Source organism: Gigantopelta aegis, chromosome 8, assembly GCF_016097555.1.
Source record: "Gigantopelta aegis isolate Gae_Host chromosome 8, Gae_host_genome, whole genome shotgun sequence".
In the NCBI taxonomy this organism is placed as follows: domain Eukaryota; kingdom Metazoa; phylum Mollusca; class Gastropoda; order Neomphalida; family Peltospiridae; genus Gigantopelta; species Gigantopelta aegis.
The window spans coordinates 45751026-45777656 of NC_054706.1; the positions used below are offsets into that span (position 1 = coordinate 45751026).

Consider the following 26631-nt stretch of genomic DNA (forward strand, 5'->3'; position numbering starts at 1 on the left):
TACAGCGCAGGTTCGTTTTGCACAGGGCAGGGTTCACACTGGAATAAATTTTGGTTCAGTAATTTTTTCAGAAATGTAGAGCATTTCCTTGAAATTTATTAAAATGTGGTTAATTTAAGCAAAATTGTATTAGCCAAATACTACATTTTGTAGCCATATTGTATTAATTTTTTTTTAGCAATTGGCTAATTTGGTAATGAACAGGGTGAGACCTGATAGGGGCTTCGGATTTATTCGTGTAGTATTGGCACTGGTTAACAACATGTAGGTTTAATGTCATCACTGGAATCGATAATAATCAAACTAAAGCTCTGTGGCATCAGATTTAAGAAAAATTGTGTATTTTAGACACAGTAACTTGCGATCATTTGGTTATCAACGATTGCCATTTGAAGCATTGCATAGTTTCCTCTAGCCTTCCCCTACATATCAATATCAATAAGGGGAAGGCTGGAGGTGACAATGGCAATAGTTTACTGGAACCTTAGGTCAATTTGAATACACAGACTATTTTTATAAACAAAACGTGTTTCCATATTTGTACGTATCGATTAAATATATTGAGACAAATCTGAACGACAAAACCGTAATACATGGTCAGTGCCGTATCTCTGCACAATGCAGAGTCGAATAGGATTTGGCAAAATAGTTGTTGATTCCATGAATCTCTGGTCCGGAGGGACGTAGAAATTATGGTTAAGGAAGGCATTGACTTATGAATCTCTATAGATCTAGTGTTTCGTCTACAGGAGGACCTTTTATATACACCACCCCACAAAAAGGGTATCACACACCACGACATTTGATATACCAGTTGTGGTATACTGACTGGAACGAGAAATAGCCCAAATGGGTCCTCTGTCGGGGATCGATCCTAGACCGACCGCGCCTCAGCCGAACGATTTACCACTGGGTTACGTCCCGCCTACATTTATTATAAACATGGCCTATATTTTCAAAGCTATCTTATTTGGGTTACGAAATAGTAAAAGCATGGCGACTGCGGTAGTGACGTCATAGCTTACGATGGTTTTATGATTTCACAGCGCTAAAATAGCTTATAAAATCCCTAGCCTAGTTCCGCTGTTCTGGTACATCATTTGAATAACTCCAACCATAACCGGAACCGGAAACACACAGATTACAAAATGGCTACCTGAATGTCTGTTTATCCTCATTTAAAGGAAACTCATATGCATTTTTGCGTTAATACCTAAATGTAATAAGCAATGTCATATTTTTCAAAGTCAATGTGTGAAACAGAAATGCGTAGATTTATGCGAGAAGTAATAAATGACTTGACAACCTGCAACGACCAGAAAAAATTAGTGAACATTTTGTCTATCATTCGTTTTCTAGCTAATGCAAACAGTGATAAAAATGACATAACTAAAAATGACGACATTGCCACTATTTCCTGTTATGGACTTCAAAAGTTTCAAGAACAAGAACATGTTTATAAGCATTTATTCTGTAAACTTTATTATTCGCAAATTTTAACTATCGTTTTGAACAAGCTTTCAGTTGAATTAATTTCAGAGTTTCCAAAAAATAAAATAAGAACACACATAGATGGGTTATTCTTGCACGGACCTGCAACACATACATTTCTTGTTCTTACACGTTCAATAACAAATGTGAGGTAATTAAAATTAGAATTTTTATTTGGCTCAAAATATTTATGCACGGTGTACATTAATTAGCCCAAATGTCCTTTGCTGTCAACCATCACAATGATTTTAAATTGATTAAAAATACAGTTTAAAAAATGTTTTGTCCAGAGTTCATGTTTAAAATATGCATGATTTTGTTGATTGCATGAAATATACATTAAGCATCATGTTGTTGAATAATTTGTAAGATGCAAAACCTGATTTTTACAGAATTCTTGATTTTAGTGCTACCTTATCCAAAATCTATTCCTGTTCTAGTTCTTTAATGAAAAGCTTGCAGTAACTGTCTACCATGCAACATTTTGTCTAATGTAATTTTCAGATTTATGTAAATTTGATATACATGTATATTTGACTTTGACATTAATATATTTCAAATCAACTTTACAGCCAGGGTTTTAAACTGCACAAATGTGTTTCACTGCTGGAAGATTTCCTCTGTAGCCACCGACTGGCCAACATTCTCAAGTCGACATGCTCAATTGATGTATGTGATCCTGCTGATGACTCCAACTCATCTAGGTTACATTGGGACCAGTTGATCATGGCTATTGTTAGTCTTCCAGATAACATGGCAAACAAACTGCAAGAACAAAACAGGTTTGTTAGGAAAGGAAGTTTGTTTAATACTATCACAATATAAGGCTTTTGGGTGTCTAACATGTGGCTATTTTGACTCTTGGCCAAGAGAGAAAAGTAAAAAAAACAAGAAGGAAAATTGCTCATGCCACATAACCTACTCCCATAGAAAAAGCAGCAAGGTATCTTTTATATATACACTTTCATAAATGTAGGACAGTAAATATCACATCCTCTGATATACCAGTTGTGTGGCACTGGTTGGGATGGGGAAAATCCCAAATCCATAGAGGGCATTCGATTGGTTTGTTATGATGGTGTGACATGTTTAATAATGATGATGATGATGATAGTAATATATATCCAGGAACCAGTTTAAAGCCCTATATTCATATTCAAAGCTGTCCTAGTGGCCACCTTTAATCAGCGGTCACCTTCAATCAGCAGTCACCTGTCTTAAGCGGTCACCTGTCTAACATGGCCAGCGGCCACCTAAATCGGATCCCAAATCATTAAAATACATGTATTGAGCGACCACATTAAACATTTACTGTTATATAAAAGGGATATTTTAACAACGATAAGGTGCAGCAAATACCCGATCTTCACACCTTCAGGAATACAAGTACCCTTTCAGTCCCGACATCTCAACTGTGTATCAATTAAGAAAGTATGACTTGGAATACATCTAATTGCCTCTGGGCAGGGTACACTTGACATATGTAAAATTCACTTACTATGACAATACACTGCATGAAGTAGGAATTAAATAATTAAATGGAAAAAGAAAACAAAGTTGTTGAGAATGGTTAATTTAATACATTCCAGTTTAATTTTTTTGTTCTGAAGGAGGCGACATGTCAAAAGTTGATTTATAGTCAACTGTGAAGCACACATCCATCAATTAGTAGTAAAGATGGTAAAACACATGTTTTAAAGACTCTTATGTGGCAACCTGTAATCAGCGGCCACCTGTCTTAAGCAGCCACTTTTATCTACTCCCTTGTGTGACCACTTAAGACAGGTTTGACTGTAATTATATGGACACAGATCTTGTCGTGAAAACAAAATAAATTGGAATAGAGTAATTAATTGCTCCCCTAAGTTAGATTATCAGGAGCCATTTAAGATATTACCACATTGATACCGTATAACTTCACATGCTGAGGTGAGCTAAAAAAAATATTACTCTTCTTGAACTAGTCTCAGGGGAGTGAGAGCGATAGCCTGCCTTGAATGGCAAGGTCAAGGACAGCATGTAGCTCAGTCAGTTGTGGAGCATATGTCTGAGATGTAACAGGTCATAGGGCAGATAGACTTTTGTTTCCAAACCAACCAGTGCTGGATATAGAGAATAATGCATGGGTTTCCGTTTGATACCATTTATGTTACAACGTGTTGTAAGAATAACTGGTATCAAATGGACACGAATGTAGTATTCTATTTCTTACATACCTCGAAACAATGAAAATGTAAACAATATAATGAACTAAATTATGTTGTTACAGAATGTAGCCTAACTGGGTCATGGCGTATGGATACTCGGCTTTAAGAATACATACCACGTCATAACCAAATCACTACTGTACTAACAGATCCGTTTTCCTTAAAAAATAGAGCACTCTAAAACATTTGCTAACCACTCGGAAAATGAAATTGATGAAAAGTGAACATTTTAATTTGGCAAAACATTGTAATAATACAGCTAATTTTGAATTTGAACAGTGTCAGTATTCCAATGACGTCACTTTAAATCTCCTTACAATAACACTAAACTGGGTCATGACCTCTCAGAAACGATCTCCAACATACGTTGTATACAATTTTGATACACAACGGTGATCTCCTACACGGGTGTGTAAGAAAATAATTACTGCCATTGGTAGAATGAATATATGTGGTGTACATTATCTGCCAGTATTTAACATTTGTACGTTTGAAATAATAATATGTCTACATGCAACATTATAACCTTTCAGTCATATTTATTTTTTTGCAAAAGTCACCTTTTAAACAATTGCCATAGGCAGGCTTAAAATTGCAGTTAGTGGGCCGTTTCACCCACACCAATTAAAAAACCAAATTCGATGGGCCTATTGGGCTATTTCTCATTCAAACCAGCGCACCATGACTGGTATATCAAAGCCTGTGGTATGTGCTAACCTGTCTGTGGGATGGTGCATATAAAAGATCCCTTGCTACTAATAGAAAAATGTAGCGGGTATCATTTCTAAGACTGTCAAAATTACCAAATGTTTGACATCTAATAGCCGATTTAATTAATAAATTGATGTGCTCTAGTGGTGTGCTTGCCTTATGCACAGTTGGTATAGGATCGATCACCATCAGTGGCCCACTGGAATATTTCGTGTTCCAGCCAATGCACCACAACTGGTATATCCACGACATGGTATGTACTGTCGTGTCTGTGAAATAGTGCATATATACAAATCTCTTGCTACTATTGAAAAAATGTAGCAGGTTTCCTTTCTAAGATAGTCAGAATTACCCAATGGTTGACATTCAATAGCCGATGATTAATAAATCAGTGTGCTCTAGTAGTGTCGTTAAACAAAACAAACTAACTTTTTTAACAATAGCCATTATTTAGACACTAAATAGCTGTTGTTTAAAATGTGATGAGGTTCAATGAACAAATATTTCTTCCATGTAATATTTTTACACAAATTCTATATGAAGAGTTTCATCGCAAAATGCAGTAAACGCCATATTAAAAATCATTGTGCGAACACCACTCAGACACTGCTCACATGTAGACACACACAAGTTCAAATTCAGTTTTCAGCAAAACGCAATACGATTGTCTGAGGATATATCACAGATTGCAGAGAAACTGGTGGAGTGTTTATGGTGGTTTGGAATAAAATGTTTTTAGGATTGGATGTGTATTCATATATTAAGTAGTATGTACCATTGTACCAATATGGTATTCAATTTGATGTTTCAGGTGTGATTTAAAAAATGTCAAAGTTGTACTGCCAGAATTAATATCTTATTGGTTTTTTTTTATCTTTCAGTGAAGTATTTTTGCCTGCAAACTACATACCGCTGATTGGAAGGGATTTTATGCAGACTTTGCAATATGTCCATGGCATGATTTCCAACAATACTGATTGCTCACTTGAGTTCATTTGTCGTCTTTTTGGAAAACTCTGCATAACAGGTTATGGTGGTAAGTTATGTAATGTTTAATTCATCATTTCTAAAAACAAGGCTCTCGTGAGATTGGTATGCAAAAATATATTTTACTTCTTAAACTACATGACATTGTAATAATTGGTATATAGAGAATACTACATGAGTGGCCGTTGGATTCTATTTATTTTATAATGAATTGTTCCAAGATGTATCTGACAAGCAAAAGCGAGTTGGATATACAGGTATATTTGTAAGCAACAATTTTTTAAAATCATGGTTTCTGGCGGACAAATTTTTTATTTTTTGTACATATTCTCCAAAAATAGGTTTAATTTTTTTTTAAACATCTTCGTTAACTAAAATTTATATACAGAACTTACTATCATGGTTAACTTATGCTTCATAGAGAAATTAGTTTTAGGTTAACATATACTCTACAGAGCTTATTACTTCAATGGCAATATGATTATGGCAATTGGGTCATCACCAAACCGGTCGTATGTCTTTAAATCAATATGATGGATACACAATATGTTGCTACATGTTAATAACACACAGTGTTCTTGCCAACAAGTGTGTAATAAATTTAATTAAATTTTTTCAGGTTGCATATTTATTTTAAGATGCTGCTGAGAAATGTATTTTATTTTAGATGTTTTGTGATTGGGTATAATACATTGCTAGAACAATGCTTGAAAATAACATTTTGTTAAAAATAAATTTTATTTTATTTTTCATTGTTATTGCAGATATTCTGTGGGATACGATACTGCCGGGATTGTACCAACACGTCCAGACAGATTATATTTGGTGTCGAATCTGTATGCGTATTCTCACCGGTCTTCCAGACAGGTGCTTAGAGTCAGCCATATTGCCACTCCTCAACAAAATCCCCTGGTAAATTACTAGGAAACATAATGAAAAATTAAAGTTAATTAGGTAACAGATCAGGGCTTCTAGAATTTTAAATAATCCATTAGCCATGGGATCAGTGATTTTAAAACTTTACTAGCCACGATTAAAAATTCACTAGCCCTACTTTACTTTAAGTTAATATAATTTTACTACTTAATAGTAATAATCAGATATGACACCTAAAGAGGGAGATAGAGCTAAAAAACACTAACACTTGGTGGTGATGGTGGGGGCAGGATATATATATTTAGGGGCCGTCCATAATTTTCAACATTTTCACAAGTGTACAAAGACTACACTTTTGACCACTACCCCCCCCCCCCCCCCCCCCCCCCCCCCCCCTCCTAAAAGTGTACATCCCCAAATGAAAAATGTTGATCGACATTTTTCATTTTCAAGAAAAGTGTACGCGGGCCCCTTAACTCCCTCCCCCCCGCGTACGGTTTGTATGCTCATGAAAATGTTGAAAATTATGGACGACCCCTTACAAAATAGACCTACCTGCAGCATTTGACTCTCCTTTTTATTTTCACTAGCTGTCGAGCATGGCAATAGTAATTATTTACTAGCCCAACATTGAATATCACTAGCCATGGTAGTGGGGCTACCATAATCTAGAAGACCTGCAGATTTAATTTAAGTAACATTTAATGTTTGTGTGGACATGAATATCTCAAATATCAAACTATTTTTGTGCTTGTTAGATGAATATATTTTTATGGTAATATTTTATAGAAAATATGTAGAAATTAATGCAGCAATGAACGAATTTCATTTTGATGTTCCAGGTATGGAACTGTTGGCAAGTTTGTGGGAGACTGTGTGGTTGATAATCCCCGCGTTCAGTACATTCTGTGTACCAAGCTTCTACTGCATCGCTTCTCAGAGCAGGTACGACTGGATCAGAAATGTACAAGAAACCAGAATGAATAGTTGTAATTGCCAGAAGCATGAGAGGTGTACGAACTGGGGTTGTTGTTGTTGGTGGTGGTGGTGATGGGGTAACCGTAAACATTCAGGGCTGAATTTACAATGCTTGTTTTTCATAAATGCAGTTGTTAAACTTTAAGCATTTGTAAATGTACATTGTATGTAATTACATAAACATAAACATGTTTTTTAAATTCAGTCCCATATGTTAAAAGAATAACTAAATGTAAATAACTGCTATTTGCATCACAAAAATAGGGTAAAACCGAAGGTGAAGCTTCCTCCATGAGGCACAACAGGGCTTCTAGAATTTTATAAAAATCCACTAGCCATGGGATCAGTGATTTTAAAAATGTACTAGCCATGATTAAAAATTCACTAGCCCTACTTTAAATAAATACAATTTTATTGATAGTAATAATCATATATGTCACCTAAAGAGGAAGATTAACCTTAAAAATCCTTAGATTAGGGTAGAAAGAGGGGGCAGGATATTCATATTTACAAAATATGTAAATGCAGCATTTGACAAGAGTTTTTTCTTTCCACTAGCCGTCAGGCTAGTTATAGTAATTATTTACTAGCCCAACACTGAATATCACTAGTCATGGGAGTGGGGCTACCATAATGATAATCTAGAAGCCATGGGCACAGTTTGAGAAACATCGGCCCTTCCGCCATCATGATTTGACTTCCCATTCCCATGTCAGAGAGCAGGTATTATATGAACGAATGTATTATAGTAATGTTTAAATGTGAAGTTTCAACAAGCATAAACAGATTTCATTAAACATCAGTTTGATGAACAAATAGCATAGTGTTGTTTAAAATATTGTTTTAACTGGTCATTCATTACATTAAAAGTGTCCTTAAGTAATTTAAAAATTATTGTTTCATTTGACAAAACAATTTCCATTCACTTATTATGCTTTATAATGTGTGTTTTATTTTTGACAAAACAACACACTTTATTCATATCCTTGATTGACAGTAATAGTTTATGACATCAGGTCTCATCAAATAATTTCATCTAATGTCAAATCTGTGTGATGCTTTTTTCAGGTTCTGCTGTTACAGAATGTTATCGGCTACTTGGCTTCATCTCACACCAGAAGACAGCTGTATCTTCAGGTAGGAAAGAAGAGGAATGTCTGTTTTCTCTGTGACATCCCAGTTCATTTTAAATTAATGGCTACTAGATATCCAGAGATGACAAGTGTTCTGGATTTATGCAGAATTCCAGATATTTAATCGGCTGTGCAATGTTTCCGGGTTTTCTTCTCTTTGTCCAAACTTTTTGATATTCTCGATCTAAAACTTACTATATGGTTTTGGCTGATGCTTTTTCATCCATTCTGAATAGGAGCCGCCATTTGAATCCATTGTGCAACCCTAACCTATGGCCAATGTCGGTACCTGACCTCCAGTATTAGCATTTCTAGATTTATTTTTCATAACCCATTTTCATCTATGAATATCTAACATATACTAAGCATGACACTTTGTCTACAGTGTGCACATGCTGTTTGTCTGTTATGTTGTGTGTTCCATTGTGTGTTCCATTGTGTGTTTTTTGCTGTTATTTTGGAGGTTTTAATCTTTCTACGGGCAGCACATAGCCCAGTGGTAAAGCACAGTCAGTCTAGGATCGATCCCCATCGGTGGCCCCACTGGGCTATTTCTCGTTCATGAGGTGATACTAGCTTTAAATATTTAATTTCAGGTGATGAAGAATCTTCTTCAGGTTTGGGGAGATGTGAGTGCCGTGAAGCACACATCATATGAACAACATCTGTATATTTGTCGAGCTCTTATTATATGCATCAGCCACCTGAAGAATGAGGATAAACAAGAAATAAAGGGAGGTAAGGTCAATACCTAATTATAACTGGTGACAAGTTATTCCCCTATTGCCTGTACATATTTTAATTTTTGTAATATCTGATTCCACATGCATGTTGTTATGAATTCTGAATACCAAGCTATTAATAATATCAAAGGTCCATTATTGCAGGTGCTCAAAATATGTTTCTTCACTAGTGCTGAAATAATGTCAAGAGATACACTATTTATTACATACCTATTCAATCTTACTATAGTGATAAAGACATTTCCAAAAGTTATCTTGTATCACACATATGTGCAATCTGGACCGAAACTTGTAAATGGGGAATTCCCTTTTTATTTTTACTGGAGTTAGTGCCGTTTTGTTACTGATGTCATATATGATTTGCATCCTATTTGAAACATTACACAAAATTGCCACAGAGATTAATTCTTAACGTTAAGTAAATCCATGAAAGGAGGATTGATCATAGATTTAAGAAAGTGTATTTAAATTAAAAAAAGACCGGCCTTGGTGGCATCGTGGTTAGGCCATTGGTCTACAGGCTGGTAGGTACTGGGTTCAGATCCCAGTCGAGGCATGGGATTTTTAATCCAGATACCGAATCCAAACCCTGAGTGAGTGCTCCGCAAGGCTCAATGGGTAGGTGTAAACCACTTGCACTGACTAGTGATCCATAACTGGTTCAGCAAAGGCCATGGTTTGTGCTATCCTGCCTGTGGGAAGTGCAAATAAAAGATCCCTTGCTGCCTGTCGTAAAAGAGTAGCCTATGTAGCGACAGCAGGTTTCCTCTAAAAAAACTGTCAGAATGACCATATGTTTGACGTCCAATAGCTGATGATAAGATAAAAAAATCAATGTGCTCTAGTGGCGTCGTTAAATGAAACAAACTTTTTTTAAATTAAAAAACGATTTGTAAAAAGTAAAAGAAGATATGTAATAAATACAGAACCTCACATACGTTGTTTTTGCTTCCTATTTATTGCACATGTTTATTTTGTGCAAGAACATACCACTCGACTGCTATGTGGTCTCGTAGTATATATATTCTTGCGCAAAATAAACTTGTGTAATAAATAGGAAGCGAAAACAATGTATATGAGGTTCTGTATATTTATTACACACATTTTCACTTTGTTGTATTAATTCTGTAGTTATTGTTTCAACATAATTCATGTTTCAATAAAAGAAAATCTTGAACGGAAAAGGTGGGGGTTACCAGTCATTATTTTTCACTGGAAGTAAGTACAACGTGAACAAAGGCTGGAGAACATAGAATGATCTAATTAAAAATCTTCTGAATTGCAGAGTTCCATCGGCTGTTGATGCCAGGTATACAGTGTCACATAGCATGTGCAGATGTGAAGATCAGAAAACAAGGCATGGTGGTTGCGGAGATCATTACTAAAGCATTAGACGCCACAGGTCCTCAACTCAAATTTGAAGTGGGTGTTCAGTTATTTTAAAATAAAAAAAGAAAGAAAGAAAGAAATGTTTTATTTAATTATGCACTCAACACATTTTATTTAAGGTTACATGGTGTCAGACATATGGTTAAAGACCACACAGATTTTGAGAGGCAAGGGATCTTTTATTTGCACTTCCCACAGGCAGGATAGCACACACCATGGCCTTTGTTGAACCAGTTATGGATCACTGGTCGGTGCAAGTGGTTTACACCTACCCATTCAGCCTTGCGGAGCACTCACTTAGGGTTTGGAGTCGGTATCTGGATGAAAAATCCCATGCCTCGACTGGGATCCGAACCCAGTACCTACCAGCCTGTTGACTGATGGCCTAACCACGATGCCACTGAGGCCGGTTTTTAAAATAAAGGCCATCATTGGCTCAAATTTGCAGTGGGTGTCAGGGTTTCTACCAGGGGGTATGGAGGGTAAATTATGTACCTTAAAATCTTGGAAATTAATGGAAATATTTTTGTAATATTTAGATAGATTAGAGTAAGACAACTGCTGTTTAAATTGTGTTACAGTGCATGTCCAATTTCGAAACATTTCTAACCCATAACCACCTAGTAGGAGCACTTACGATCTGTTTTGTTTTTATTATGTACTCTCAAATTATCTTCTGGCACAAAGCATGGCTGTTTTGGGAATACTTTACAGTATATAAACACATATAAACTGATGTTTATATCATTTGTTGTTTATTTCAATTGAACTTGATGCTGAAGTGTATTTTGTCATTATTAGTCTCTTACTGGTCCAACTGGAGCGGACTATAGGTTGCATCTTCGTTCTTCTGTCTGTCTGTCCATCCACCCATCTGTCCCACAATAGTTTTCCAGATGTTTTTTTTAAAGAAGACCTTCAAATATTGAGCTGAAATTTTAGTATAACTTTATCATGTACTGTTACATATCAAGTTTGACTTTCGTGGCTATTTACCCATTTTGATGAAGTTATGGCCCTTGAACTTAGGAGATATGAAAATTTGTTTTCCAGACTTTTGTTTTGCAATGCCTGAAGATTTTGAGATGACATTTTGTATTATAGCTTTAGCATGTACTATTACAGATCAAGTTTAACTTTTATGGTGATTTACCCTCGTTTTAAAGAGTTATGGCCCTTGAATTTAAGAGATACAAAAAATTGTTAGGCCCAGTAGGGTACATGTATTGCTTTAGCAGTACTCTCAGATGTTGCTAGTGGTCAATATAATGATCATGAGTTTGGTCTGCAGTTTTTTTCTTCAGAATTTTAATTTTGATATTTTGAGTTTACTATGAACTTGATGTTGGAATGAATATTTGTTCAGGATTTTAATTTCAGTGTTTTAATTTCAGTATTTTCGTGAACACATTGTTGGTATCTAGAAATCTGTTCAGCATTTTAAATTCAATCTTTTGATTTTAGTACAAACATGATATTGTAATCGAAATCTTTTCAATATTTTGATTTCAGTTTAAGCATGATGTACAAATGGAATTCTTTTCAGTAATTTATTTGAGAGCATAATGTAAGAATGGAAATCATTTCAGTATTTTAATTTCTGTATGTTTATTTCAGTATGAACATGATGCTGAAGTCGATGCTCTCTTCAGTTTGCTAGTAGTTCCCAAAGAACCCAGTGGTGAAGAAATTGAAAAGTAATGTAACATTTGATTTGATTGGTTTTATATAAACCAGCTTCGATGATGTCGTGGTTAAGCCATTGGACATACGGCTGGTAGGTACAGGGTTCGCAGCCCGGTACCGCTTCCACCCACTAAGACCACTACACCCTCTTCTCTCTGACTAACCACAAACAAGTAACAACTAACCTACTGTCCTGGACAGACAGCCCTGATAGCTGAGGTGTGTGCCTGGGACAGCGTGCTTGAATCTTAATTGGATATAAGCATGAAAATGAAATGAAATGAAAAAAATGGTTTTGTATTTGACATAGTTACTGATCATCATCACCTGCCTTAGGGGCAGGGTGATTAATCCATTGGTGTTTAGACTAGTAGGTATTGGGTTCACGTCCTGGTACTAGCTCCAACCCAGAGTATGTTTTCACTGCTCATGTTGAAGTTTTAAGTCCTCTAACAGGGCTAGCTCTGCATAAGCAGAAAATTTTGCCAAATTATCTAGCATTAAACTTCAAACTTTGCACACACTTGTTTTTAATTTTTTTTTAAATATCAATTATTACATGAAATTATTTCACCAAATTAAAATAAAATTTGCCAATTGTTTTAGAAATTCGATTTGTCGAGTGCCAGAGCTAGCCCTACTCTAAAGCAACTGTTTTCTTACTAACCACTGACAACCAGCTGTTAACGACTGGCTGAACAGACAGCTCAGAAAACTGAGGAGTTGGTCTGGACAATGTACTTGAACCCTAGTTGAAAATAAACATAAAAATAAAATAAAAATTAAAACCTCGTTATCATCATAATGTAATGTTTGTAAAATTTTATTTGCATATACAACTGCTACATTTTAAAGATTGTGAATCAATGAAAGGTTATGTTTTTTATTCCAATCCTTAACATTGCATAATTTTACAGAGATGACATTCTCAACTTAACAAAAGGGGTTTATTCGCTCTCCCAAAACTTGATACCTGCCATGTACTATCATTTTATTTTTAAATTTCTTCTTTGATTACATGGCTAATTGAGAAGATTAATTTAAAAAAAAAATCTTCTTCTCTTTTGTATATTGTAGGAGATTTGGATCACTGTTGATAGAAAGTGAGACCACTCGTGAACCACTTAAACCAGCTACTGAAGAGATAAACAAGAAAGATTCCAACAAAACGTCAACAGCAGAAACTCCATCTGATCTTGATAGGTACAGAATTGAGAATCTAAAATTAAAAAAGTAATTGAAGTGGGGACCGCCCTCGGTGGCGTAGTGGTTAGGCCATCGGTCTACAGGTTGGTAGGTACTGGGTTCGGATCCCAGTCGAGGCATGGGATTTTTAATCCAGATACCGACTCCAAACCCTGAGTGAGTTCCCCGCAAGGCTCAATGGGTAGGTGTAAACCACTTGCACCGACCAGTGATCCATAACTGGTTCAACAAAGGCCATGGTTTGTGCTATCCTGCCTGTGGGAAGCGCAAATAAAAGATCCCTTGCTGCCTGTCGTAAAAGAGTAGCCTATGTGGCGACAGCGGGTTTCCTCTACAAAAATCTGTGTGGTCCTTAACCATATGTCTGACACCATATAACCGTAAATAAAATGTGTTGAGTGCATCGTTAAATAAAACACTTCTTTCTTTCTTTCTAATTGAAGTGGCTTCTCCCTTCGCAGAAGAAAGGGGAGAAGTTGGATAAAAATAGGCAAAGTGAATATTTGTCAGTACATTTCATAATGTTTCGCCATGTTTCACATTCATTGTGTAAACTTCCGAATCATACACTGTTCTAATCATAACATTTTGATATAAAATACTACTTCTGGTAGTAAAATTTATACAAAACAATTGTGATATTATTAAATAGTTGATAATGTGTTGTCATGTTAAAATGAAAGTATTAATTAGTATTTTCCGGCATTATGGTAATAAATGTGGCCGAGAAGTAACAATGCTTCACTGGTCACAGCAAATGGCGCGACATGCATCAATGTAAAGTCTGGCGCCAAAATAAAAATACATACCGACAAGATGACAAGTGAGCTATGACACTAAACAAGTCGGAGTCTTGATGTCTGTCGTGTTATTTCATTTTTGAAATTGGATTAAGTCCGAAATATAATGGTGACTTTGACTTTTCACTACTGTTAATAACTCGGTGACTTGAGCAGACTTTTTGGCAAAGAAAACACTAATTTCACTGGCAAGATTAGGGCCTGACTCGGTGATGTCATAATCTTCAGCACATTCTTGTTCTTAAGAACACTGTACAGTAACTTAGGTTGAAACTTACAATTGCTGCTCAACAGCCAATGGCATAGATATATCTAAGGTCAGACCAAATGTTAGCTCATTTTCACAGAAAAACAGCTTGATAGGGATTGCATGATAAAAAAATATATCAGTTTTAAGCACATAATATGTATTATAAACATGGTATAATTTGAAGGTAATACTATGAATGATATGTTTGTGTTCAGTGACGATGACATGGAACCGTTCGACATGTCTCATGATCTACCAGTAACTAAATCCAAGACGCCCAAGTACATCAGAGATTGTATGGAAGGTAAGAATTAATTTTTGTTTTTTTAAACTTACAAAAAAATCCTCACAACAAAACATTATTTGTTCTAAATTTGATAATACCTCTGCAAATCTCCACATCTCCAGGGCTCACTATATCCTTTGCCAAATTAGTCCACTACTAATTTTCATACAAAGTGGCTACAACATTTAATCTTTGGCTAATAAAATATTACCTATTTAATAAATTAACCAGATTTAAATAATTTTCAAGGAAATGTTCAACATATTTGAAAATGGGCTAAATTAAAATTTGTTCCAGTGTGAGTTCTAATCTCAGTATGAATTGTTCCTTGTGACACTAGCTGCAGGGCATGCACTTAACGACGGCACCGACAGCAATTGCCAACATTGAGATATAAATTGCCGCCAGTCAGGAGTGTCACCGACGGCCTTTTCTGCCACTGGTTAAACATTTCTGCCATCGGTAAAACTCTTCAACAATGGCATACTGTATATTCCTGGCGTATACATGAAATATCTGCTAGTATTTAACATTTGTACATTTGAAATATGTCTACATACAGCAAAATTAACTTTCAGCAGGGCTAGTTGTGGGTCAGCAGAAAATTTCACCAAATTATCTACTAAACTTTAAAAATTGCAAAAACCCAGATATTTTCTAACAAAATATCAATTATTTCATAAAATTATTTCACTACGGTAAATAAAAATAAAATTCACCAATTGTTTTTGAAATTCTCAATTGGCAAATTTAGCGAGTGGCAGAGCTGGCCCTGCCTTTCAGTCATGTTGATTTGCTTGAAAAGTCAGTATGGAAAAAAATATCTGCCATAGGCAGGCTCAAAATTCCCATCGGTGGGGCTTCCAGAAACTAACTGGATTTGTTAAAATGGATAAATCTGTGTACCGGTACATGTATGCAATGTTCTGTCCATAGGAAATTATGCACATTACAAGAGCTTATATATTTAATAAGAATTTTCATAAATGGTTCCTTCTAATAGTAAGTAATGGAAAGTAATGTGTATTATAATATGATGCAACAGTTGTAATAGCTGAAAATATTTTACGCTACATAAAGACTGTGTAAGTGCATTTAAGCAAACCATTGTTTATTTTTCTGTTTGATAGGTTTGATTTGCTCTGATGACCCTGACCGTGTTGAAGCATGCCTGAAAGCGTCAGAACACCTAATACGAGCAAACCGTGATGCTGTCAGAGAGGTGTGTTTGTTGTTTTGTTGTCTTCTTCTGGTAGTCTGGTGTTTCTAACTGTAATTTGTTGTGATGCTGTGAGAGAGGTGTGTTTGTTGTTTTGTTGTCTTCTTCTGGTAGTCTGGTGTTTCTAACTGTAATTTGTTGTGATGCTGTGAGAGAGGTGTGTTTGTTGTTTTGTTGTCTTCTTCTGGTAGTCTGGTGTTTCTAACTGTAACTGTGATGCTGTGAGGTGTGTTTGTTGTTTTGTTGTCTTCTTCTGGTAGTCTGGTGTTTCTAACTATGATTTGGGGTAGAGTTCTTCCTTGATGGTTAGTGTGTTTTCTCTCGCAATCTGAATATAATGGCAAAATAATCACCAGGTGTTAGCCTGAGTTTAAAAGTGAAACATTTGCGGGCATCAAATAGACAATAATACCCACAAATCTAAAAACTCGATATGGTTATGTCCTTTGTAAACTGAATCATTTCTATACGGAACTAAGTGTATATTTGGTATTTCTTGAAAAAAATACCTGGCTACAATCTAACTGTAGACCCGTGAACCGTCATCTTGGCCTATTCCAATTGCTAATGACGTCACTTTCAAATCATGCCATTAGCTTTCCGGGTGTTATTTTCATTTGATCCCAGAAAAAGAATGTAATTAACAATACAGAACACACTTGCCATCAGTTTACAATATAATATAAACAAACCTTTCATTCAGTTCTACTAGTAATCTGGGGTTATTGTTTTTTTTAGATTGCTGCAGAACTTTGTAAAGTGTTGCTCCACCTGTCAGATAACTTTGCAATCACCAACTTCCTGTTGCTGCGGTTCGCGGCACTTGTAGCAGTGACAGTGCAATCTCCAGAAGAGGTATTAATAAATCACTGTGATAATAAATATAACTCAATCTCAATATTTAGAAGTAAGATTCACCTCATGTCATTTAATATTCAATTTTATTTCCTGTGTATGTCCAATTACATTCAAGCATGCTGTCCTGGGCACACACCTCAGCTATCTGGGCTATCTGTTCAGGACTATCTGTTCAAGGCAGAGGTTAATTATTAGTTGTTAATAGTTAGTGAGAAAACAAAAAGAGTCTGTGTAGTGGTTGTAAAAAAAAACACCCTAACCTGTTGACTAAGCTGTGACCTTACTCTGTGTGAGAGCCAGTTGTGACGAATGAAAGAAATGTTTTATTTAATGATTCATTCCACACATTTTTTTAAAGATTATATGACTTCAGAAATATGGTTACGCAAACCCTATTCTTCCACCCAGGGGATACTTTTTTTTTATTAATAGCAAGGGACTCTTTACACACAAGGGGCTGGATGTAGCCCAGTGGTACAGTGCTCGTTTGATGCACGGTCGGTGTGGGATCGATCCCTGTTGGTGAGCCCATTGGGCTATTTCTTGTTCTAGCCAGTGCACCACGACTGGTATATCAAAGGCTGTGGTATGTACTATCCTGTCTGTGGGATGGTGCATATAAAAGATCCCTTGCTGCAAATCGAAAAAAGTAGCCCATGAAGTGGTGACAGCAGGTTTCCTCTTTCAATATCTGTGTGGTCCGTAACTATATGTCTCACCCATATAACCATAAATACAATATGTTGAGTGTGTCGTTAAATAAAACATTTCTTTCTTTCTTTACACACACTGTGACACACATACAGGATAGTACATACCATGGTCTTTGTTACACTAGTAATAGCCCAATGGGTCCACTGACAGGGATTGATCCTAGTTCAGTTGCATAGTAGGCAAGTGTTTTAGGCAACACACCACAATATGGCGTGTCGTTACTTGTTGTAGCACCTTAATATAGTCCGGTTTGGGAAATAGTTCCTCATTAAAAAAAATACTACAAAATTCTGATATGCTTTTTGAAATCTTTCTTTGATGATTACACATTGGTTGGTACATTGGTTGACCTCTATAGTATCTAAATAACCCATTGGTTTGAAGTTACTTGTTATATGTAGTACTAACTGATAACAACTGTTCAAGTGGTATGGTGCCACTTGTATAACAGCAACACAAGGCCATGGTTGGTCATAGGGGCCATTAATTGAACAATTTTGTGGTCAATGTATGTTGATTTTTTTACACAGTACTTGTCAGTTGAGAGCACTCCCTAAAATTAGTAGTCACATGACCATCTCGACAGTGTTGTATTTTTCACAGAATATATTCTGATATAGAAATTGTCTTGAACTGCACTGGGGGTAATTAATGGTGGTGTGTAACCTTTACCACAGAGCCTAGCACCTACCAACCTTAAGGCTGACTGTTAGACCGTTACATCACTGAGGCAGGTGTTGAACTTGAAGTACCCCGGTAGCTGAATATTACCATTCGTAGTTATTATTTTTGTAGGAATCCATATTACCCAGGATTTCTGCCAGAGGGTAAAACGGATATGGCGCCATACCCAAATTTTTTAGCAGATTTTATTTTTTAAGTTAACTTTTTGACAAAATTAATTACTCTTATCATTACTGTATGATTTTTTTAACTCTAACCCTAAACATAACCCATTTTTTTCTCTGAGGGAGGCCCCCCATACCCCCTGTTGACTGTGATTGTATTCAATTCTATAGCGCCATACCAAAAAATTTCTTTCTGGCAGAAACACTGCTGACCGTATGTTGATTGGTGTTTATTACTTTTGGCACTCTTGTTTTTCAGTCTGCTGTTTTCCTCACTAATGAATTTTATGAAAGAAACTACAATCTCCGACAGAGAATGGATATCCTGGAGGTATGTACAAAATAATATTAATTTAATTTAAGAATTAAACGTTAGCACTAAGCCATTCATACATAAGTCTTATCATGTCCAGTTGTTATAATTCCAAGTGTATAACTATTTCATCAATATGAAATGTTATGAAATAACAATTCTTTAATTGTAGTTCCGGTCATAAGCATTGATGAAAGTAGTAAAAAGTAAGGTTCTTGGAGTTATATAATATTATTTGAACCCAAGAATTTATAAGGAGTATTTACAGAGTGGAATTATATTAGTATGTTACACATAAAGGATTTGTTAAGAAATGAGTTCATGGTATTTGAGGAATTATATTTGTCCACTGAGTTGCCTTGTAGTTCTTTTAAAAAGTAATTATGGCCAAATTATTTAATTTACACCACTTATTAGTTGTAGTTATTTACTTATAAATTAACAAAGGTATTTCAAATACATTCAGGTTTTCTTTTAAACATCCATCTTTCATATGACATGTTGAATTGGATCAGCCAGTGAATTTGAACGTAACAAGTGTAAATGGATCAGCCAGTCATATTAACCGTTACATGCTGTCTGAGTTGGATTAACCAATTACAGTGGGTCATTTATTAGGTTCTTGCTGCAGCTGCTCAAGAGTTGTCTTCCCCTGAAAAATCAGACAAGGTCAAGGCTAGTAAACCTGTGGAAGAAATAGCTCCAAAGTGTGAAGTGTCCAACTGGAGAGAGATAGTGGAAAAGAGAATTGAAAGCAAAACGCGGCGATTTGCTAAAGGTCCTCGCCAGCCACCTCCACATGAGTCGGCTAACAGATTTTCTTGTGTTGCAGGATATTTCTTCTATCCCTTGATGAAACACTTTGACAGGTTCGTGTTGTCCTGCTGCTAAACTTGATGCTGGTTTCTTTCGATATTTTATTTTATTTTTTCTATTTTTTTTATTTTTTTTTGCAGGATTTTACTCAATTATAAGATCGCTAATATTTTATGATTTACAATATTTTATTAATAAAGAAATTATCTTACAAGTGATGACTCAGACAGTGAATGTTTATTTGACAGACATAGAAACATTCAAAAACATAAACATGATACATAGTTCTCTCGCTCTCTCTCTCTCTCTCTCTCTCTCTCTCTCTCTCTCTCTGTCTCTGTCTCTGTCTCTGTCTCTGTCTCTGTCTCTCTGTCTCTGTAACATCTCTGTTAATATTTCACCCTTACATTTAATATATCATTAAGGCAATACACACTGTGGTTTGTATTATTTCAGGAAGGAAAGCACTCTGGATCTCCTGGGAGAGGACTTGTTAATTCTCGGTCGACTGGTCTTCACTCTTGGCATCATCTTGTACGCAGCGTTACACACACCGGTCTGTGTTTATAAACGTGTACTGGGAAACTGATATAACTCAAGATTTATGTCATTAAAATAGAAACTTTAGATAGATACTTGCAGTCAAACTTTAATTGTGTGAACCTTGTGCAATTCAAGTGTTTAGTATTTTTAATTAACTCTTTACTAGCATTTATCATATGGGTACTGATTGTTTAAATATGCACAACTGACACATGAACAAAACAATGGTTCTTATTAATTATTGTGCCCTGGGGAAAACCCAACAGATCCAGGTCTAGGATCAATTCCTGTCATTGAGCCCATTGAGCTATTTCTTGTTCTAGCCAGTGCACCAGGACTGGCATATCAAAGGCCGTGGTATGTGCTATCCTGTCTGTGGGATGGTGCATATAAAAGATCCCTTGCTACTAATGGAAAAATATAGCAGGTTTCCTCTTTATGACTGTGTTAAAATGACCATATGTTTGACATCCAATAACCAATGATTAATAAATCAATGTGCTCTAGTGGTGTCGTTAAACAAAACAAACAAACAAACAAACAAAAATCTACCACTGAGCTACATCCATCCCTTTTGTCTTATGTTACAGTTACCACATGTTACAGTGGCAGATCCAGAAAATCCATTCAGGGGGGGTGCCCAATGACATGAGGCGTAAAAAATAAAAACGAATATATAATAAAATATAACTCACAAATTAAGGGGGAGCCCTGGCCTCAGGGGCCCCTCCCTAGATCTGCCTCTGTGTTAGACACTTGTTAAAAAATGTGTTGAAATGTCATTGGACAGACAATCCTCTTTCTTTTATCTTTCAGAATTGTCAACGGATGGGAACAACTCTGTTAGAATTTACCTGGAGTTTACGCTTTCACACAGATCCGTAAGTATTCATTTCTCAAAAACCATTAAGGACCATTCACCATTTTCATGTCTTTTTTTGGTATCTCGTTTTAAAAGGGAGAAAGTAGAAGCCATGGGACAGACAGCCTTAAAATATGGACATTCAGGCAAGTACATGTATTTAACTATTTCTATATTGACCGGCATCATGGTTAGGCCATCGGTCTACAGGCTGGTAGGTACTGGGTTCAGATCCCAGTCGAGGCATGGGATTTTTAATCCAGATACCGATTCCAAACCCTGAGTGAGTGCTCCGCAAGGCTCAATGGGTAGGTGTAAACCACTTGCACCGACCAGTGATCCATAACAGGTTCAACAAAGGCCATGGTTTGTGCTATCCTGCCTGTGGGAAGCGCAAATAAAAGATCCCTTGCTGCCTGTCGTAAAAGAGTAGCCTTTGTGGCGACAGCGGGTTTCCTCTAAAAGAAACAGTGTCAGAATAACCATATGTGTGACGTCCAATAGCCGATGATAAGATAGAAAATCAATGTGCTCTAGTGGCGTCGTTAAATAAAACAAACTTTACTTTACTTTTTTATTTCTATATTGAATATCAGACAAAATCTAGTATCAAAACTACATCCATTGAATTCAGTAGACAAAACATTGCTGCCGTTTTTATCAACAACCAGTATTATATGTGTGTAATATTTCAGGTACATCCGTCAGTCTGTTCTATTTGCGACGTCGATGATCTTCCTGGTGGTCCCATGTCACTTTCTGTTGTCTGACCTGCAGTCAGAGGTCACCGAGACCAAGTCCTGGCTACAAGGTAATCACGTAAACATAGATTAGAAATAATGTGGTGTTTTAGTTTGTCTTTCAATTGTTTTTTGGTGTATTATGTCTGTTCATGAACCTATGTTTGATTCCCAGTAGCCAATTTCAGTGTTTTTGTTTTGTTAATTTGTTCATTCCGTGACTCATTCAGTCAGTCCATTCATTAAGCTGTTGGTTTACCACAGGGGTGGATTAAGAATTTGAGCATTGATGCATGCAACCCTTGATTTTTATCCATAAAAAGATTTTCCTCACACAGCAAAACATTAGTACGCCCTACATTACAAACACAGTGGGGCTGTATGCTCTCATTAACTGTACACCTAGCTCCTTATCCATGCTAGTTTTGCTAAATAAAGTCTGGTTTTCTGTAAGTGAAAACAATATTCTTTTATAGTTTATTTTTTAAAAGTGTTTTCACATCAGAACAGGCCCATCAAAAAAGGTTTTGGACTTTGATAACCAACATTATAATTACTAGTAATGGTTAATATTGATAACTGAATTTGGATACAGAGACTGCATTGTTTTTAAATCTATGCATTTAGGTGCATTGTGGAACATTTTAAACCGGCTTCGTTTTTATCATTTTAAAACTGTGGTGGGGACATATTAAAATCTATAAAATGTCCACCTGCCAGTTAATTGAACACATGTATAGCCAAATGTGATTTAGCAAGGGAGTAATTTCAAAATCTTACACACAGGTTCTAAAATTAGAGTTATCTATCTTGGTTCATCATGAAATAATTTCCAGAGCTTTACCCATGGATAAGTTACCTTTCCTTGACTTCAATATTCTTCAATAATCATGAGCTGTGGGGTTTTTTTGTGGTTTTGTTTTTTGGAGGTGTTTTTTTTTTTGAGGGTGGGGTTTTTTTATTTTTATTTTTAATAACAGGATCTCTTGAAATATTTGCTTAAATAAAAAAGCCAAATTGTTTTCTGAGTTATGATGAGTATTGGAACAAATTGTGCCCCTCTCCTGCCTGGGGGATGGGTGGGATGTAGCCCAGCTCGCTTGATGCGCGGTCGGTTTCAGATCGATCCCCGTCGGTGGCCCCATTGAACTATTTCTCATTCCAGCCAGTGCACCACGACTGGTATATCAAAGTCCATTGTATGTGCCATCCTGTCTGTGGTATGATGTATATAAAAGATCTCTTGCTACTAATGGAAAAATGTACAGTTTTCCTCTCTAAGACTACATGTATGTGTCAAAATTACCAAATGTTTGACATCTAATAGCCAATGATTAATAAATCAATGTAGTGATGTCGTGAAACAAAACACATTTTAACCATCTCCTACCTTGAGTGACCATGTTTCTACTATTTATCATTGATAAACCACACTGACCTTTGTTCATTGTTTTTTGTTTATTATAGATGTCGTCGAAAAAGATTCCAATACTGAATGCAAGAAACTGGCAATACAAGCATTAGTTCTGTTGGAGAATTCTTTGAAAAATGTAGGTCAATTTGAAAAGTCATTATTGTGTCAAAAAATGCCTTTTATTACCCACATAGTTAAAAATATCTTGGTACATATCAAAGTGATACGTCCCATTAGAATGCCAAGTGGGACGTAACACTTTTGACGTCACACAATGACGTCATCACTACAACCTTACAGGAATGCCAACGAAATGAGATGAGTGATATAAATTAAGATCGATTATGGGTAATAAATAGGATATTAAACTCGCTACCATTTCGTATCATGTTTATGTCCCTCATGAAATATTTTTCATTGTCACTTGCTAAAGCTCGAGACAACTGAAAATTATTTCACTTGGGACATAAACATGATACGAAATGGAAGCTTGTTTAACATCCTATAATTACTTCTCTTGTTCACAAATTAACTTCTGTGAACCAGTCTTAAATTGCAGCCATCAAGATAGCTTCAGTGTCTTATTTTATTTGTGCACAGCTATTTTCATTAATAAAAATAGATTTAATACATATTTTAATTGTACGAATCTTTAACTTTAATGATTTAACAGAAAAAATATGCCAGAGTTCATCATAAAATTATTTTTGTTAAATACACCAACTCCTCTCACCACATTAGTCTCTATGTTAGCCTCGATAACTAAGAAGTGTGTGCCCAGGACAGCGTGCTTTAACTTTAACCTGATAATTCATATTCACAACAATCTAATTAAAATTAGCTCTACTGGTCTACCAGTAGATCTAACAGCATTATGTGGACTTCCATGTCCAGATGACATTTCATCTATAAATAACAATTTAAATATCGACCAATTACACTTCACCTTTTATAGCATTATTTGGGAGCATACAAATTCTAAAAATATCGGGCGAGACTATTTATGCAATAGGCAAACTTGTTGGTCTATTTCAACATTAAAAAATAGGAGGAAAAGTGCAGTAATAAACTCTGGATTGTATACTAGTATAAACAGATTTTATGGCTATACCATCACAGTTTGTTTTTTTCATCTTTAATTAAATTTTATATAAAAGTTTATATTGAAATTAGTTTCAGTATACTTTGTAATTCCGCCAAATCATTTCGTATACCCTCGGCATAATCCCGAATGTTTTCAAATTCTTTTCAAATCACTGGCATGATTTTGCAAGTAAGGTTTTGATTGGTCGAATGAAAGGTCAACTGGAGATGAGCTCCAACGGGGTGCTGTTAGACACACAGGTACTAGTAATTAACCAGTGGAGCTAATTTTAATTAAATTGTATTCACAAATACATATATAAGAACAAATTATAAATCTGTTACTTTTTTCTTTGTTTCAGGAGTTTGACAAGGGAGTTTCTGTCACCTGAGAAAGCTAAACCTTCTTCTTTTTCTGTTTTTTTCACATAACCCTGAGATAATCAAAGAGCAGAAGCAGTCAAACATTCGGCTGGTATCAAATTTAAAGGAATAAATGCCTTCTAATGGAGGACATTGATATTTTTATGACCTGAAGTTGTGCATGTTGGTAACCCTATCATTACACAGCTGAAAACTCGTTCCTGTTTGATTGATATTTGATGGTTGTAAAATGTCAGTGTTCAAGGTAAACCAAACAATTGTCTCTGTCATAGGCTTGGTATTAGCCTGATTGTGTTACATGACATTTTGTTTGCAAACAGGTGATCATTTCATTTTTTCTGTTCTGAATGACGTCAGTGTTTTCCTGTTCTGAATGACATCAACGTATATCCTGGAGACTAACAGGCAATAGAACAGGGAAAGAAAAGGAAGGAAGTGTTTTATTTAACGACGCACTCAACACATTTTATTTACGGTTATATGGCATTAGACATATGGTTAAGGACCACACAGATATTGAGAGAAGAAACCCGCTGTCGCCACTTCATAGGCTACTGTTTTCGATTAGCAGCAAGGGATCTTTTATATGCACCATCCCACAGACATGATAGCACATACCACGGTCTTTGATATATCAGCCGTGGTGCACTGGCTGGAACGAGAAATAGCCCAATGGGCCCACTGACGGGGATCGATCCCAGACCACTGGGCTACGTCCCGCCCCTTAAATGAGATAGAAGTCGTCAAAATGTTTGGATGAAATTACCTGTTCCAAGTGACGTGGATACAGCTTCTTGTTCTGTTCTATGCACATATACTGAAGAACACAGTCCGGGAACCCTGATCCTACTGGAGGGTTCTCAGGGTGCCACCCACTCACGCCAAAAACCACAAGTGTTAAAACAGATGAACCGGCCTCAGTGCTATCGTGGTTAAGCCATCCGACATAAAGGCTGGTAGGTATGGGGTTGGCAACCCGGTACCGTCTCCCACCTAGAGCGAGTTTTAACGACTCAATGGGTAGGTGTAAGACCACTGCATCCAATTCTCTCTCACTAACAACTAACCTACTTTCCTGGACAAACAGCCCAGATAGCTGAGGTATGTGCCCAGGACAGCGTGCTTGAACTTTAACTGGATACAATCATGAAAATACGATGAAATTAAATGAAAAGGATGAATACAACAAATTTCTTTTTTGTGTGGAGTACCATATGTGTGTTTAATATTTTGATTAACTAGATTTTCCTGACAATGACTGTCTATATAAGTTATAATGTATTTTAAGGTACTTTTATATACTATTAGTGTTCTTTGTTTAACTTGCACCTCTCTCTAAAAAGACCTTGCATCTTCGTCGGAAGGAATTTGACATTGGGGCAGCAGTGTTGGAGGGGTGTCCCTGTCTTGCAGGTGGTGTTGCAGGGTGTTCCTGCTTAAAACATTTTCAAAGATATCTACTTACACTAAAATATGTACAAGTATGTACTCTTCATGTTACATCGATCCCCGTTTTGGGCTATTTCTCACTTCAGCCAGTGCACCAGGACTGGTACATCAAAGGCCGTGGTATGTGCTATCCTGTCTATGGGATAGTGCATATAAAAGATCCCTTGTTGCTAATCGAAAAGAGTAGATCATGAAGTGGCGACAGCGGGTTTCCTCCCTCAATATCTGTGTGGTCCTTAACCATATGTCTGACGCCATATAACCATAAATAAAATGTGTTGAGTGTATCATTAAATAAAACATTTCCTTCTTCATGTTACACCTAGTATACCTAGAATTTTCCAAAAGTTGCCAGTCGCGATTCCTTATAACTTGAATTTTTTTTTGTAACCAGGCATTTATCAGAACCCGATTATTGCAGCTGAACTTTCAGTATTATACTAGTGTTTGCAGCTATGTGAATGCAGGGTCCACTAAACATTCACTATTAATGATAGTCAGAATTTTAATTTGTTTTAAGGAGAATTAAAATGCCCCTCCCTGCGAGATATTTGTTTTGGCAAAGACACTACAGGGTCCATGGTTATAAAACATTTGTTTGTGTGAACAAAACATTTATCAGCATGGCAAGGAGTATAGCTGGAG

General features: G+C 36.1%; 1 protein-coding gene across 2 annotated transcripts; it reads left to right on the top strand.

Moving 5' to 3' along the window:
- The first annotated feature begins 1151 nt into the window (after nt 1-1151).
- LOC121378970 (telomere length regulation protein TEL2 homolog) lies at nt 1152-25072 on the top strand. Of its 2 annotated transcripts, none has more exons than XM_041507381.1 (20): nt 1152-1219; nt 2064-2273; nt 5291-5445; nt 6161-6308; nt 7115-7217; nt 8319-8387; nt 8980-9121; nt 10412-10548; nt 12133-12212; nt 13279-13404; nt 14673-14761; nt 15874-15965; nt 16701-16817; nt 18642-18713; nt 19314-19564; nt 19968-20067; nt 20871-20935; nt 21612-21727; nt 23124-23206; nt 24516-25072. In XM_041507381.1, the coding sequence occupies exons 2-20, from the start codon at nt 2218-2220 to the stop codon at nt 24543-24545; spliced, it is 2031 nt and encodes a 676-aa protein (XP_041363315.1). In that variant the 5' UTR covers nt 1152-1219; nt 2064-2217; the 3' UTR covers nt 24546-25072. The 2 variants fall into 2 exon arrangements, with proteins under 2 accessions (XP_041363315.1, XP_041363314.1); XM_041507380.1 differs by having other exon boundaries at nt 1162-1642.
- The last annotated feature ends 1559 nt before the right edge of the window (nt 25073-26631 follow it).